A 17630-nucleotide genomic window follows, 5' to 3' on the forward strand; every position below is an offset into this window, starting at 1 on the left:
TTTGGGTGGGGAGGGCAGAGTGGTTCTGAAGGGGCAGATGGAAAATATCCAGCCCAGAGTCATTTCCCAGAGAACACAGCTCCTTGGTCTCCAGGCAAGCGCAGCCATTATGGAACACAACTTCCCTGACCAATTTCAAAGCTCTGCTCACTGCTGGGAATGCATGTTTGAACAAAGCCTTTTATTCTCTATTCCAACAGCAGCGCTGGAATTTAAAAAGCTTCATTTTCAAGACTGGCTGCTTTTGATCTTTCTAACCTGGAACTTACATTTTGGAGTCAAATAGAATTATTTAAACAAAGCATTTCAGTGATAAGCACAAAATGTTTTGAATTTTTTCTTCTCCCCCACCCCCCGACCCCCCAACACCACAGAACATTCTTATTCAAAATGTAAGGACAATTCTTCGGCCATCTCTTACACCCAGAGCCTCTCTCAGCTTCAGTTTCCCCAGGTCTTTGTTTCTTCAGCCCGTGTCCTCATCTTAGTGTGCTGGTGTTCAGGCCACGAGAGGGGCCAGTCCTACTGCAGACTGGCCTAGAGCAAGGACCACGTTAACGACCCTACGAGCACTTCCATCCTCTGACTCCTGCTTCTGGGTTTGGCAGATCCACATGTTGTTATCTAGTCAGTATTCTTTACTAATGGGTCAAGATAACACTTTGTTTTCTTTTTTTGCTCCCCTGATCCCAACCCATTTTCCTTTCTTTTCTAAGTCCCTCTCTGACATCATCTTGTTCTCCTCTGCTGAACTTCTCCCCAGCCCCCCAGCCTGCATTTATCTTTTGTCATATTTCTCATGCCTTGATTTGTCTGTTATTCAAGTCAGAGTGCTGATCGGCATTTGCATTCCTTGGAAATCATACCTGCTCTGCACTGTCGTGGGCAGAGTATGTCCCTGTGGGTCATAATGAAGCCCACGCTTCCATGCTGTGGTGCACAGGAGGTGTCAGAGTGATTATCAATGTCTTGGAGTAGGCCTATCACCACTGAAAATGCCTCTGAAACAGAAGAGTGACTATTTTCACAGCTATGAAAGCAAATGGAGAAACCAAGGCCACAGATCCTCAGATATTAAAGAAGTACACAGTTGGAAAACAAAACTCAGACATGGTCTGGCCCAAGTGTGTTCCATGAAAATAAATGACAAAAATAAGTTAAAAATTCCCCTTAGGAAGAGTGAGTTAAGTTCCCATCAAAATGAAGGTCTGGACAGAGGAGAACTAATAGAACGCGTCGTATGGTAGAAGGACAGTTGGTCTGGCCTGGTGCTAGGGTGAGGAAAGGTATAGAAGCACTTTGCTTGGTAGCTCAGTTGTTTCCGACTCTTTGCAACCCAGCAGACTATAGCCCACCAGGCTCCTCTGTCCATGAGGATTCTCCAGGCAAGAATACTGGAGTGAGTTGCCCTACCCTTCTCCAGGGATCTTCCTGACCCAGGAATTGAACTGGGGTCTCCTGCATTGCAGGTGGATTCTTTACCAGCTGAGCTACCAGGGACACACTAGAAGGTTATAAAATCATTTCACCCTTTACTTGTTGCATGGTTCTGGACCTTTACTCAAATTTACTGAGCAAATTACTAACAAGACTAAAGAGAAATATGGATAGAAATTTGGATGCTATTCATTTTAACAGAGTTCTCCAATGCATGACACAGAAGGTATCACCATGAAAATAAGAGCATTTTGAACATAGGGAGTGTTCCATTTTTTAGCCCAGGAAGTTGGCAGAACCACAGCCATTGTCCCGGTTGACTTTTCTGCCAGGAGACCAGCCACCTCACCTCTGCCTATGGGGGCTCCTCTGGGAAGGGGGAATCTGGGAAGGCTGGTTTCTCCGCAGATGAACAGGACATGCTCTTCAAAGATAGCTCACTAATCCCGGAGAGAGGGTTTATAGGCTCCTGGTAGGACTGGAAATAATAATCAGGAAGGAGAAACCTTGTGGAAGCTTCAACTTCAGGTTTTTTAATTTTTAAAAAATTATTATTTATTTACTTACTCTTTGGCTGTGCTGGGTCTTTGCTGCTGTGAGCAGGCTCTCTCTAGTCATGGCGAGTGGGGGCTACTCTTTGTTGCGCTGAGTGGGCTTCTTTTGCTGAGGAGCACAGGCTCTAGGGTTTGGGGGGTTCAGCAGTTGTTGTGCACAGGCCCACAAGCGGGCTCTTGGGCTCTAGCGCGCATGGGGTCGGTAGTTGTAACACTCAAGCTTTGTTGCCCCGCGGCACGTGGGATCTTCCTGAGCCAGGACTGAATCTGTCCCCTGCCTTAGAAGGCAGATTCTTGACCACTGGGCCACCAGGGAAGTCTCCAATGCCAGTTTTAAAATAAAGTGTAGACCACGTACACTAGCCATGTTTTGGCTGGCAGATTCCCTCGGGGGAAGCATATTGAATGCACGGAGAAAACACTGGCTGAACTACTTAGCCAGGAGTGACACACATCAGTGTTATCTTTGACTCATTTGGAGGCCCAGCTGGGTCTTCCAATTAATTGCAAGAAGCACGTCTACTACCTTCAGTCACTGGGGGAATTTCTATGCAATTAGTATCTGCTCAGCTGGCCAGGTGTGGGGCATTTTGGAGGCCCAGAGGACAATCCCACGAGGGCTTGGAGTGACGTGTAGATTACTACTTTATAACGGGAAAGCAGGTATAAATTACTTCCTGAGAGTTTGTCCATGAGGCCAACGGAAGCATCTATTCACCCAGTGTGACCTAGAATAGCAAAACTATTTATCCAGGTGCAAAGGATCTGCCTGCAATGCAGGAGACAGAGGAGACATGGGTTTGATCCTTGGGTTGGGACGATCCCCTGGAGGAGGGCATGGCAACCCACTCCAGTATTCTTGCCTGGAGAATCCCATGGACAGAGGAGCCTGGTAGGCTATGCTCCGGAGGGTCGCAAAGAGTTGGATATGATTGAATGACGGAGCACACACAAAGGAGAGACCTTTAATACTAAGAGAAACCATGTACCTTCCCCTATGTCCTGCATCATGACCTTCCCCAAAGATGTGTGCCTATCTTTGCAGCAGCAGATCAAGCTCAAAATATGCTTTTCAGGGCCTAGAGGACCTGGTTATAGTCACCTCTTATTCATATAAAAATTAACGTGCATGGGTAACATCTGGTTTTTTATTGATTAAATCAATACACTGGGAATTTAGCAGCAAGTTAATGGCAAATAGTTACAAAATCTATTTTTCTACATTTAAAATAAGCTGTCTTAAACAATCTACATCAATCTAAAATCACAAGAACACACGTGAATGGCTGAAGCACTTCTGCTGTTATGCCTATGGCAAGTTTATTAGTAATTTCCTAACAAATCTCCTAGTGCAAAGTGCACATAATCATTTGGAGCCTCTGCTACCATATTTGGCTCTCAGTTTCCCCTAAAACTAATTGTACCTAAATGTAAGAATCTTAAGTAAAACTGGGCAAGTGTGCCCACAGCTTTGCTTTGAGGGCATCCCCTCCTCTAAACAACTCTTGAAAACACCTTGAGTTGATTTCAGCCACACCTGCCATCAAGTCTGTTGGTGTCTGTCCACGCTTCTTTGGAGGTGAGGAGCTTCAATTCTAAACTGGTACAAACACGTGGCAGGGCTCAGTGCAGCTAAAAGGCTAAAAGCTCAGCACAGTACTGTCCTTTTCCCCTCCTACCCTTTCATTCTTATCACTAGAAAGGGCAGCTCTGTTTCTGCACTGTTCAGCGTGGTTAGGGCTTCTTTCTGGGTCTAGGCAGGGCAACGGCTTTAGCAGTGCCTTTGGATGCTGCTCCTTGGCTTGAAGTCACAGGTGCTTTCTCTGCTTCTCCCTTGAGCTCAACTGGAGGGAGTCTGCTACCTACAGAACTCGTAAAACTCGTGTCAAAGTCGTCTATATTTTCCTTCTTACTGGGCACAGGAGTCTTTTCATAAGCAGTGGTCTAGAAATAAAAGAAAAGGCCTGGATTAATGTTCAGACACAAAGCAATATACATCAGTTCAAAGAAGCAGGGGCTACACAGTTGCCCAGGATGTACAGGCTGAGCTCTGTTTAGATATGAGGTATAAAGTAATCATATTGTGAAACCGTCATTAAATGCCAGAGAAAGCTCCAGTAGCTCCTTCAAGAATACTGAATTCTTTAGTGATTGGGGCAGAACAAACTACAGGCACAACTTCAAATCCACTGCCCTACAAAATACGTAGATATCTGGTACCATTCATACAGGGAAGTCCATCTGAACACAGCTGTAGTCATTCATCTTCACAGACTTCTAGACGAGCCTTCCGCGACAAGCGCATCATGACTATTCTAACTTGGTATAAGCTTGCTGCATGTGGCCCACTCCTCACATGCTCACCCTTTTGTGCCTTGATTCCAGGGCCTGGCTTCTAACCTCAGTCACACCACTTGGGCAGGAATGAAGACCTCTTGGAGTCTTGATGCCTCATGCTTAAATGAGGAAAATGGTATTTGCACATTTACCACATAGGCTTATGATGAGAATGAAGTACTGTGATGGCCATGGAAGTACTTTGTGAACTTTAATAGCACAAAACAAGTAAAAAGAATTTTAATAGGCTATTGTGTTTTCTCAGGTCACTTCACCCCACAGTAGAGGAAACGGACTCTAATCCTGCTGTCATGAGGGAAGCAAAGTCCATTTTGACCTTAGACTCATTTCAAAAGTGATCACTTCTCATTAAAAGAAGCTGGGCATAGAGTTCTGAAAGAGCAGAGGATGTCTCAGGAGACCCACACAAGCAGGACGGGGGACGAGACATGGGGGTGCAGATACATAGAATGATCTGGGAAAGGCTTGCAAGCTTAATACTCTGGCTAGCTGAAATTACACGTAAGAGTTAATAATCAGGTTAACAATTTTCAAAGAATGTGAAAAGGTTACACGTAACACAAAACAAACCTCGTGCGTATGTGTTGTTAGATTTTGGGTTTTTTTAATCACTCTTATGACACAAGTGACCATGGTCTACACATGGCTGTAGGCACTTGATATGTATTTGTCCAGTGAGTAAGTGACCTCCCAGGGCTGCAGCAAAACCTCAGGTCACTTACGGATTTTTGGTACCTATATTTCAAGAAAGAGAAACTTTACCAGATGTTTGCTTATTGCAGACAACCCTTAAATACGTGCCTCTTCAGACCATCACTCATGTATGCCTTTAATAATAGTATGTTAATTCTTAAGTTGGTAATTTTTGCATATTGAAAAATTAATTTGTATAAATTTGGACATGTAAAAAGGTCCTTTTCTGTTTAGATTCATTTTCTCAAGAAAATTTCTGGATTGCTTCTCTGTGTAATCTTCAACGAACAGAAAATAATTAAAATGTGTTAGCATTCAGTAGTACAGGTTGTCTTCTCCTTGAAAACTCCTTACACTTAGCAACAGGCTAAGAGTATAACACCCATGATGTTCTAGGGACAGGCTGAAGAAAAGTTGCTTTGTTTAAAAAGTACAGAACTGGTCCCTAGCTTGGGCATTTAAATTCATAAAATTTTGTAAATCCATGGCTAATTCATTTCAATGTATGACAAAAACCACTGCAATGTTGTAAAGTAATTAGCCTCCAACTAATAAAAATAAATGGAAAAAAAATAAAAGAAAAAAAATAAAAAGAAAATAAATTCATAAAATTTTAAGTCAGTTGACAAATTCTCTTAAAAGGCGAATCTGAGTTTAACCTCTTTTTTGACATTTCCACCTCTTGAGTTACCATCTAAGTAGTTGAAGAAATGCTTTTCATTGTGTCCACTGCAACTAATAATCTACAGAATAGAAATAGAGACAGTCATTTTCCCTTTAATGTGTTTAATACTCATATCTGGTTTAACATTTTCATGCTTCTTCATTTTCCATTTGTTAATGTACTCGAGTCATTAAAGTAGACTCAGAAGCTGAAGTCATCAGGAAGAAATACTCAGAAACAGCCTCCATGGGCAGGATTAGTGATATAAATATTGTCTCTCTCTTTTTTTTTTTCCAGAAACACTAGAGGTTCCGGTTTCTTCAGATAAGATATCTTAAGATAATGCCCAGAATTTCCTGGCAAAGTGGAAGGATAAAGGAAACTAAACCAAAATGTTTGGTTGCTTCAGGGTAGGAACATGGTATATCTCAATTTCATTTAGAGCAAGATGAGAAAATCATATTACTCAGCCACATTTATCTATTTTACTTATATATAATTTTAGTAAATTATTTTTTAAAAAGGTAGTACATTCCCATGATTTAATATCCATAGCATTCAAAATCTCCTCCTTGCTCCCCAGTTAACTCAGCTCTGCCTACCACTGGAGACAATGAATAACTGTCAATTTACAGTGCACGTTCCCAAAGAAATTTTATGGAACTTCAAGCAAGTATTAGATGGAACCAAATGGAATTGGTCATTATTTTTTCCGTCAAAACAGCTTAATAGTGGCAATTTAATATGGTTCAATCTAATCTATATATCAATGCACTTTCTTCTCACTTTTTAAAACAAATGGGTAGCCCACTGTAAACAGTCTTTAAACCTTGGTATTTTTAAACTAACAATAGTCTTGAACATCATTCCATGTCAATACATAAAAGAGGTCTCATTCTTCTTTCAGCATATGCAGTGTTCTCATGTCTGAATGTACCATAATTTATTTAGCCAGTTTCTTGGTAATGGACATTCAGGTTATTTCTAATCTTAACTGGTAAAAATAAAGCTTCTGTGAATAATCTGGTACTTGTGTCACTGTGTACATGTGTAAGTGTATCTACAGGATATATATTTTAGAAGGAGAACTTCTGGGTCATAAGTTGTATGGATTTGTAATTTTGAGAGACATCATCATATTGCCTTCTGTTGTAGTTGTACCACCTTATACACTTACAGAAACATTATGAGTACCTATTTTCTTATTTCTTTTTCAATTTGGTATCAAAAACTGATGAAAACTAATACAGTCAACCATAATTTTTGGTTATTATGACCCTATTTTTATGTTTTTGGTTTGCTTGTTTTTTTAATGAAGTGTAGTTAATTTGGGCTTCCCTGGTGGCTCAGTGGTAAAGAATCTGACTGCAATACAGGAGACGTGGGTTCGATCCCTGGGTCAGGAAGATCCTCTGGAGAAGGAACTGGCAAGCCACTCCAGTATTCTTGCCTGAGAAATCCCATGGACAGAGGAGCCTGGTGGGCTGCAGTCCATGGGGTCACAAAGAGTCAGACACAAATTAGCAATTAAACAACAACAATAATAGTTAATTTACAATGCTAGGTTAGTTTCACATATATAGCAAAGTGATTCAGTTCTATATATATTCTTTTTCAGATTCTTTTCCTTTATAGGTATTGAGAATAGTTTCCAGTACTATACAATAGGTCCTTGTTGCTTACCTATTTTATTAGTAGTATGAATATATTAGTCAAAACCTCCTAACTTATCTCTTCCCTGCTCCTGGCATCCCCTTTGGCAACTCCAAGTTTGTTTTCTATGTCTGTGAGTTTATTTGTGTTTTGTAAATAAGTCCATCTGTATCATTTTATAGATTCCACATATAAAAAATATTATGATATTTGTCTTTCTCTGACTTACTTCATTTGATAATCTCTAGGTTCATCCATGGTGCTACATATGGCATTATCTCATTCTTTTTATAGCTAAGTAATATTCATATATATATATATATGACACATTTTATTTATTCATTCATCTGCTGATGGACATTTAGGTTGCTTCCATGTATTGGCTATTTTAAATCATGCTGTTACGAACAAAGGGTGCATGTATCTTTTTAAATTACTGTTTTCTCCACAAATATGCCCAGGAGTGGGATTGCAGGATCATATGGTAACTAAAAAAAATTAAAAAAAAAAAAAAGAAAAGAAACCTCCATAGTGGCTGCACTAATTTACATTCCTACAAACTGGGAGGGTTCCTTTTTATCCACATTGTTTCCAGCATTTATTATTTGTAGATTTTTTTAATGATGGCCATCTGACTAGTGTGTTTTTGTAGCTTTAATTTGCATTTCTCTAAGAATTAGCAATACTGAGTATCTTTTCATGTGCCTTTGGTCATCTATATGTCTTCTTAGGAGAAATGTCTACTTTTTGATTGGGTTCTTTGACTTTTGGATATTAAGCTGTATGAGCTGTTTGTATATTTTGGAAGTGAATCCCTTGTTGGTAGCATTATTTAAAAATATTTTTATTCAATCATATTTCAACTGAGCTTCAAAATCAGCCTGAAACTGGCTGCATGAAAACAAATCACAATGTTTGTTTATTCTTTACTCCCTGGTAACGTCAATGCAAATCTATTGCCTTTATGCAAATATTTATTGCAAATGCTTAAAAACTTTTGTGTGGTTTGTGTATACCTTGTAAAATGTTATGTGTGTATGTACTTTACCACTTCTCTTTGCTAATCTGAAGTTGCATTAAATTTAGGATGCCATTGTTTAGGAATCAGAATCATTAGAGCTTTCCTAAAGACTGAGCCTTCCTCCTTAAACATCCCCTCACTGAAACTGTTCTCCGATGCTAACAAAAACATGGATGCAGGCTGGCCCACATGGTGCTCTTCAGGCCAAGCTATAGATTTCTTCACGAAAGGCCAAGCCTCTCATCTCCTTGGAATATAAATAACCAAAGCAAATTCCAACTTCTATGCTTTTCTCTAGGATTTTTGAAGGTTTCTTTCGTAGGTTACAGGTTATCTAAAATTTAAGTTTCTCTTTTTCTTCTCTCATAGTTGATGGGACTCTTCAGGGATCTATGCTGTAACTGATGCAATTTTACAGTTTTGTATGTTTTGTAAGTAATAGAACAGAGAGATGGAAATTGAAATTTCTATAGCCAAGGCTAGAAGCTACTAAGATCTTCCAGGTCATGAAAGGCGCATAGAAGGTGATGAACTCCCATAAGATTGTACAAAGGGGGAAAAATATGAGAGAGGAATCTCCATATTCATTTCTGGGGGGAAAGAGTCTATCTAAATGATCGTTAAGAGATTGTTGGTCATAATTATTAGTCCAGAAGAACATCTAAAAGACACTATAGAATGTTCTCCAAGAGAGGATCTAAAAATCATTGCAAACTGCTCTAAAGATACTGGTGTACCATACCACTGCACAGTGACCAAAAGAACCTGGCTATCATCAGAAAGCATCTTAGAAATCAAAGAAAAAATTCTTCTATCCTTAGTTATCATGAAGAATTCATACCTGAAATTCTGCAACCAGTCTGAATAGATACAAAGAGACCAGAGAAGGTTTACATACAGGCTATTGATGTGATAATGGATGGAAGTTTCTTTATAAGAGTTATTTATAAAGAATAAGAGGAAATATGCTGTCTAGCACTGTGGAGCTAGACAGCATCTCGAGTGCTACAGTCAGGATGGTTACAACAGGGGCTCACCTAAGCAGGCAGCATTTCAATTGTTCTTCATCTTTGGTGAACTCTTACTGCTTAGGACTGCTGAAGAACAGGCATTCCTACTAGAGGTAGAATGATGGATAAGATAACCTTATATGGTTCCCCCCACCCAAGTTCTATTTTTCAGTAATCTAGCACCATGGGCCTGATGTCTCCAGATCATATTATTAATCTTGAAAAGGGGGCTCCATGTGTGCAAAGTGATATACATAACAAGAAAACTGGGCTAAGTGCACATATTTCATTATTCACTGGCATAACTTTAACCTGATAAACTCATCTGGTTATAATACATGCAAAACCTGTAAGCTCTAGGCATATCCTTGAAGTTAATACCAGTACACGATTACTAGAAACTGTTACCATTTCTCTGAATTTTGAGTAAAATACATGCTATTTAAGTAAAGTGGTTTATCACCATAGCAACCATTTCTAGAGTCACACATTTAAATTATAGGCCTGCACAAGGTCCAAGTGACAGAATATTCTGATATAAGTTTTCAGCTACAGTTATAGTATCTCTCACATTCCTGTGCTTTTCAAAAGGAAGAAGGAAGGGAAAGAAAAGCAAAGGGAAGAAGAGAAATTGAATTCCAAATATATATCAATATATTTCTTATATAAGGCTACTCACATAAAGAGCAAAGCTAGTGGAGGTGTTGGAATTCCAGCTGAGCTATTTCAAATCCTAAAAAATGATGCTGTTAAATGTTCCACTCCATATGCCAGCAAATTTGGAAAACTCAGCAGTGGCCACAGGACTGGAAAAGATGAGTTTTCATTCCAATCCCAAAGAAGAGCAATGCTAAAGAATGTCCAAACTACAGTACAACTGAGCTCATTTCACATGCTAGCAAGGTAATGCTCAAAATCCTTCAAGCAAGGCTTCAGTAGTATATGAACCAAGAATTTCCAGATGTACAAGCTGGATTTAGAAAAGACAGAGGAACCAGAGATAAAATTTGCCAACATCTGATGGATCATAAAAAAAGCAAAGGAATTCCAGAAAAACATCTACTTCTTCATTGACTATATTAAAGCCTTTGATAGTGCGGATCACAACAAACTGTGTAAAATTCTTAAAGAGACAGGAACACCAGACTACCTTACCTATTTCCTGAGAAACCTGTATGCAGGTCAAGAAGCAACAGTTAGAACCAGACATGGAACAACAGACGGTTTAAAATTAGGAAAGAAGTGTGTCAAGACTGTATATTGTCACCCTGCCTTTTTAACTTCTAGGCAGAGTACATCATGCAAAATGCTGGGCTGGATGAAGCACAAGCTAGAATTGAGATTGCCAGAAGAAATATCAATAACCTAGATATGCAGATGACATAACGCTAATGGCAGAAAGCAAAGAGGAACTAAAGAGCCTCTTGATGAACATGAAAGAGGAGAGTGAAAAAGCTAGCTTAAAACTCAATATTCAAAAAACTAAGATCATGGCATCCAGTCCCATCACTTCATGGCATATAGATGGGGAAACAATGGAAACAGTGACAGACTTTATTTTCTTGGGCTCCAGAATCACTGCAGATGGTGGCTGCAGCCATGAAATTAAAAGATGCTTGCTCCTCGGAAGAAAAGCTATGACCAGCTTAGACAGCCTATTAAAAAGTAGAGACATTACTTTGCTGACAAAGGTCCATCTAGTCAAAGCCATGATTTTTCCAGTAGTCATGTATGGATGTGAGAGCTGGACCATAAAGAAGGCTGAGTGCCAAAGAACTGATGTTTTCAAATTGCAGTGTTAGAGAAGACTCTTGAGAGTCCTTTGGACAGCAAAGAGATCAAACCAATCAATCCTAAAGGAAATCAACCCTGAATATTCATTAGAAGTACTGATGCTGAAGCTAAAGCTCCAATACTTTGGCCACCTGATGCAAAGAACCAACTCAAAGGAAAAGACCCTGATTCTGGGAAAGATTGAGGGCAGGAGGAGAAGGGGATGACAGAGGACAAGATGGTTGGATGGCATCACTGACTCAATGGACATGAGTTTGAGCAAACTCCAGAAAACAGTGAAGGACAGGGAGGCCTGGCCTGCTGCAGTTCAAGGGACTGCAAAGCACGAGACACAGCTGAGCAGCTAGCACTTTCACTTTTCATAGTCAGATATGCTGGCAAAAATTCTCTCATCTTTTACACAGTTGAAAACGTTTTAGAATTTTACGTTTATCTTGGAAGGAAAATATCAGCAGATATAGAATTCCAAGTTGACAGGTTTCTTGTTTTATATTATTTTCCACTTAGCAGTTTAACAATGTTGTTCCATTATTTTCTGGCTTCCATTATTTCTGTTGATATGTCAGAATTGCTCCTTTGATGGCAATGTGCCTCCTCCCTCTACTCCAGATGCTTTCACAATTTTCTCTCTCTGATCTAAAGAACTAATTCGAAGCAACCACAGACGCCAAAGAGTAGTGAGAGAATTCCTAAAGCAGATAGCCAGAGAAAGAGAATCTTATATTCCATTCACCTAAGATAAATGAACCAACCTAAGATTTGAACTGCTAAGAAATAATTTTCAGTTTTTATCCAATCAACTAAATACCTGCTAAAACAGAAATGTCAACACTTTTTGAAGGAACACAGTTGAATTCAGAGTTAATACAACACAACATTTCCAATGTCCAGGATACAATCCAAAATTACTTAACAGAAATAACAATCAATAGAGACAGATTCTGAGATGAACCCAGATACTGGAATTAGCAAACAGGTGATTATCATTACTATTATCAATGATGTACAGTGAAAAATTATATTATAAATAAAATAGGTCTCCATAGAAAAACAAATAATAAAGAAGACCCAAATAATAATTTTAAAACAAAATATGGTATCTGAAATTAAGTATTAAACCAGACAGATTTGACAGGAAAATGGACACAACTGAGGAAAGAGTAAACCTGAAGATAGATCAATAGAGTGTATCCAATTTAAAGAACAGACTGAAAAAAATGAACACAGCCTTGGAGGCTTACTGAACAATATCAAATGGTCTAACATATGAGCAATTAAGAGTATCAGAAAAAAGAAGAAAGTGCTTACAAAATTTCCCAAATTTAGCAAAAGACAGAAATACAGATCCAAGAAGTTCAGCAAATCCCAAGCAAGATAAATGTGAAGAACATGTCTAAGCAATATGACTCAAATTGCTGAAAACCAAAGATAAAGAGAGAATCCTGAAAACATTCAGAGAAAAGCGACACATTACATACAGGAAAAGAACACTTCAAATTACCAATGACTCCTTATCAGAGAATTCGATGCCAGAAGGCAGAAGAAGAACATCTTTAAAGTGTGGACCAAAATTACCTGTCAAATTAGAACTCTGTAAACAGAGAAAATGTCCTTCAAAAATTAAGACAAAATAAAGACATTTTTAGATAAAAGAAAACTGAGAGCAGACATTCAATACAAGAAATGCAAAGGAAGTTCATCAGGCTGAAGAGAAACAATACTAGATGGAAGCACAGATTTTCTGAAAGGAAAGAAAAGCATCAGAAACAGTAAGTATCTGGGTAAATATAAAAGACAATTTTCCTTTTAATTTCTTGGAAATAAGACTACTCAAAGCAAAAGTTAAAACACTGTTTTGTAGGGTTGATAATTACATATATGTAATACATGAGACAATTATAGCACAAAGGTAGGATAAGAGATGAATGGACCCAAATTAATATGAAGCAGTGTTTTTACAACCCAACCCAATGGGTTGGTTCTCCATCAGGAAAAATAATAACAGCATATACTAACAGTTATAATCTCTAAGGGGAGCTGAGCAAAAGCCAGGTTTGGGAGAGCAGGGAAATGATTTGAAAAGATTCACTAATATGTCCCTTCAATCATGGAAGTCTGGCTAAATCCGTGGTGAAACCCAAGCCTTACACAGGAGATTCTAATAGGAAGAGAAGTAGGGACAAAAGCCTTGTTTATGGAAGCCTGGGAATCCAAACTAGCAAGTGGCTTTGCTGACAGCATTAGATCAAAGAACAACAGGCTAAAATTCATGTTAGCACAATTAATTATTTGTACCTGTATTAGTCAGCTATTGCTACAGCTATGCTACTGTGTTTGGGAGGTCTCTAGGTCCTATGATTCACTATGAAGACTCACAGAAATCAGCATAGAGCTGTACTCATTGCTATGATTTATTATAGTGAGAAGATGCGGAGCACTATTAGGAAGTGAAAAGACCCTTGAGGAGAAGTCCAGTGGAAACTATGTTCAAGCTTCTAAGAGTCCTCTCCCAGGAGTCACACAGGATGCACTTAATTACCCCAGCAACAAGTTGTGACAATACATGTGAAAGGCTGCCAATCAGGGAAGCTCAGAGAGACTCAACACCCAGCGTTTTTACTGGGAGCTGACCATGGGGGCATTCTCTGCCTAGCACCTACCAAAACCCCAGACTTCCAGAGGGAAAGCAGGTGGTCAGCATTAACTGTATTGTTTGTAAGGTTTAGGCACAATTAATCATTCTTATCAGTTAATAGTAGCTGTCCCAAAATCTTAAGTTCCCAAAAGCTAGCCAAGGGCTAACCTTGAAAACAGGCCTTTTCAAGGATAGCAGCTTAGGCTTGCTGTGTTAACTCTTTTCTATACAACTACATAACAAAGAACTAGAAAAGTCTCAGTATGTTAAAACAATGAACATTAATTTTCACTTGGAGGTGCTAGGCTGGACTTCAGGTTTTGTATTGGGTTCCAAGTCTGTTCCACAGACCTTCATAATTCCAAGAACTGTGGCTTCTGTAGTCATGTTCTTCTCATGGCAGGTGGCCAAAATACAAGAGAGCAAGCTAAATCATGCAAACACTTTTATGGTCTCTGCTTATATCACACCTCAACATTCTGTTTGCTAAAGTCAATAATATAGCTAAGACCAACATTAGTGAGATGAGAAAATATCCATCTACTCTAATAGGGAGAAATGGGTAGGAATGTACATATTCCTTATAGAGAGGTTTTAAATAATTGAGAAAAACAATCCAATCTACCACAGTGCCTTAGGGATCTTGCTAAACTGAGAGGGCAAGTGAGGCTGGAAGCATTACCTGATCACCTTTGAAAATGATATTTCTTAGTTTGTTCATTAGTTTAGGCCCACACCTCTGCCCAAAGGAGCCTTAAAGCAGACAAGAAAGAACATGCGATTTTAGCAATATTCTAAGCAAGCTCTTTGACGTGAAGTGAGAGCGTCAGTCATGTCCGGCTCTTTAAGACCCCATGGATTGCAGCCCATTAGTCCATGGGATTCTCCAGGCAAGAATACTGGAGTGGGTTGCCATTCTCTTCTCCAGGGCCTCTTCCCAATCCAGAATTGAACTTAGGTCTCCCACAATGCAGGCAGATTCTTTACCATCTGAGCCACATGGAAGCCATGCATGGTTTTTAGTAAAATAATAATAAAATTAATAATAGCTAACATTAATGCACGCTTACCATATGTCAAGAGTATTATATGCATGATTTCATTTACCCCTTGGTTGACATCATTATTATTCCCATGTTAGATATGAGGAAACAGAGGCCAAGAGACTTGCCCAAGGTCCTAAAGCTTCTAAGTGGTGAAGCCAGGATTTGAATCGAGGCAGCCCAGATCTAGAGCCTGTGCTTTTAACCAGTAGGACATGGTAAATGGAATGCTTTGGCACACATGCCATATTACAGTGCTTCTGTGATGGAGTATAAGTGTGTGCCCAAAACATGGAAGAACCACAAAATCTGCACATGATTCACAGGGGTTCAGGAAACTAAGATTTAATTTGTAAGAACAGAAATTTTTATCCTACAGTACTAAAATACTAAGAAAACTTGACTTTTTCCTCACAGCAACAGGTCAATATACCACAAAGTTCAGCTGTTTAATTTCAATCTTATTTAAATTCAAATATCCTTTGTCTTTTAAGAACTGCTAATGAACACATTGCATTGCTCAAAATAACCTTTCAAAGTTGCTAAGACACCTTGCCTTTCTATTTTCTAGACTGGATAAAAAAAATCTTCTGATACACGTACCATTTCCTTGATTCTATAAAGTCTATGTTTTCAGTCAAGAAAAATGATCACAAAAATTTTCCATTTTCACTAAATAAGTACATTCAAGACTGTGTTCAGTAAACAAATTAACAGCTAAGAAGTTCCTTCTTTATTAAGGGAGAATTCTATAATGCAAATATACTTTTGTTACATGCAGAGTTGCTAGTCCCTCCCTCTATGGTTATGTGGCTGTGCATTTTAATTACAGGCCTTCATTTCTCTTCGATTGTTTCTTGAGCTTAATGAACAATGAAAGTAGTGTACTGCTTATCAGAAATCACTAAGGACTGAATGCAAAAGGCATGTTCCTGCAATAAGCAATAGTCTGCCAAGTGTCTCATCTGAAGATGAGTCAATGCTGCTATAGGAGTTAAACTTGGGTCTGCCTGATAGAGTAGATTAAGAACCCACTGTGGGGAATTTAGAGGGTTCCCAATAACACAAAACACTTTCTAGATGTACAGGCTGTAAAATACAAGATATATAAGAGAGAACAGTTCTAGCTTCAAAAAAATACAGCTACCAAAAACAAACTAAAGGTTGAAAATGAAAATTTTAAAAATGGACATTGCCAAATGCCAACTATTTGAAAATAAGGTTGAAATGGTGAAGTATAATATCTTCATCCAAACATGAACAATGAGGAGATTCACACTGTATTTTTCCATAATGTCCAGGGCATTTGGAAATAAGGAAGAGTTACCCAGAGAAAGGGGAAGGTGCTTAGTTCAAGTGTTTTGTTTTTGTTTTTGTTTTTAAATAATTCCTCATTTTTTCTGCTAGTTTTCCAAGCACTTTGCCACTTATCTAAAAAGTGTGATTACTCTCATTTGTGAGAAGTACAAAATCAGGAGCTCTAAATGGATTTATCAGATTCTCCAGAAGAGAGAACAGTGATACTATGGAAAGCAGGATCTGTGGCAGTCTGCATGTACAGTAAAGCCAAATTTCAAATATTTTAATAGAAAAAGAATCATATACATCTCTTTATAGTAAGTATAAATAGTTATCATATCAAATTATCCATATAATCTAATTTTAACAAATGAATTTTTCCCATGGGAAAATTTCAATATTATTAGAATGATTTTTAATAAAATTAAAGTTTCACTCTTAAGGATACTAATTACTATATGAATCCTGCATGGACTCAAGACTAAATGGCCAATCCTATTTTCAGTTATCACTTTAGATCTTATACTCTACTATTTGCTGTTAATGAAGACTTGGGGGAAAAAAAAGAAGTAATTTCTTAAACTCAACTTCAATGTAATTAACAAAGTGCATATTTATTCATAAAAATCCATGAAAAAGCTTAATATACAAGAGAAGACTTTCTTTTAAGGGGTAACACTCTTCAGAAAAACTCCCAAATAAGGTAAGGTATTCCTCCCAAGATGTCATAGCCAAAACCTAAGCACAGGAAAAGTCCTTAAAGGACATCCAGGGCAAACTCCTACCCATTATGTAGAAATTCCTGGCACAGCATTTATAACAAGTAGTTTTCCAGAGTTTGTATGAATGCTTTCAATGGCTGAAAGGTGAGATTTACTATCCACAGTCCTGCCTGTGCTACGGCAGGTGAGCTCTGATTGTGGAAAAGTTATTGTTGATAAGTAGAAACGTATATTCTTAAATTTTCAATCCACTGAGTCTAGTTCTAGCATCCATAAGCACCTCAAATTTCAATCCTTCTGTTCCCTAACTGGAAGTAGCTGAGAACACCACACTGAGAACATCACGGCAAGCGTTATCCCTCTACTCTGACTCAGAGAGCGCAGGAGGAGAGCAGAGACGTGACAGAGCAATGAGAAAGGAGATGGAAGACGACCAAACATTTGGTTTACAAGCGTATTTTATGTTCAGATCAGTGAACATAGATATAATCCAAGATTACAAAAGGTAATGTGTGTATGCATGTGTATGCATGGATTTGTGTTTGTATATATATGAGTATATACATATATAAATATACTTGTATATATGCATATATGTAGATATATACACATATACAAGCTTCCCTGGTTGGTAAAGAATCCATCTGCAATACAGGAGACTGCCTGCAAGAGACCTGGGTTTGATCCCTGGGTCAGGAAGATCCTCTGGAGAAGGAAATGACAACCCACTCCAGTAATCTTGGTTGG

At 38.6% G+C, this 17630-nt stretch overlaps 1 protein-coding gene across 6 annotated transcripts in view; it reads right to left on the minus strand.

The window, feature by feature from the left end:
- Window positions 1–3121: 3121 nt before the first annotated feature.
- STK33 (serine/threonine kinase 33) overlaps window positions 3122–17630 on the minus strand; it is a 185717-nt gene continuing 171208 nt past the window's right edge. For all 6 annotated transcript variants that reach the window (XM_020870826.2, XM_070473354.1, XM_070473355.1 and 3 more), the window contains one exon: window positions 3122–3935. In XM_020870826.2, coding sequence (XP_020726485.2) covers window positions 3726–3935 — 210 coding nt within the window. In that variant the 3' untranslated portion in view covers window positions 3122–3725. The remainder of the gene's footprint in view (window positions 3936–17630) is intronic.

This window comes from Odocoileus virginianus, chromosome 10, assembly GCF_023699985.2.
Source record: "Odocoileus virginianus isolate 20LAN1187 ecotype Illinois chromosome 10, Ovbor_1.2, whole genome shotgun sequence".
In the NCBI taxonomy this organism is placed as follows: domain Eukaryota; kingdom Metazoa; phylum Chordata; class Mammalia; order Artiodactyla; family Cervidae; genus Odocoileus; species Odocoileus virginianus.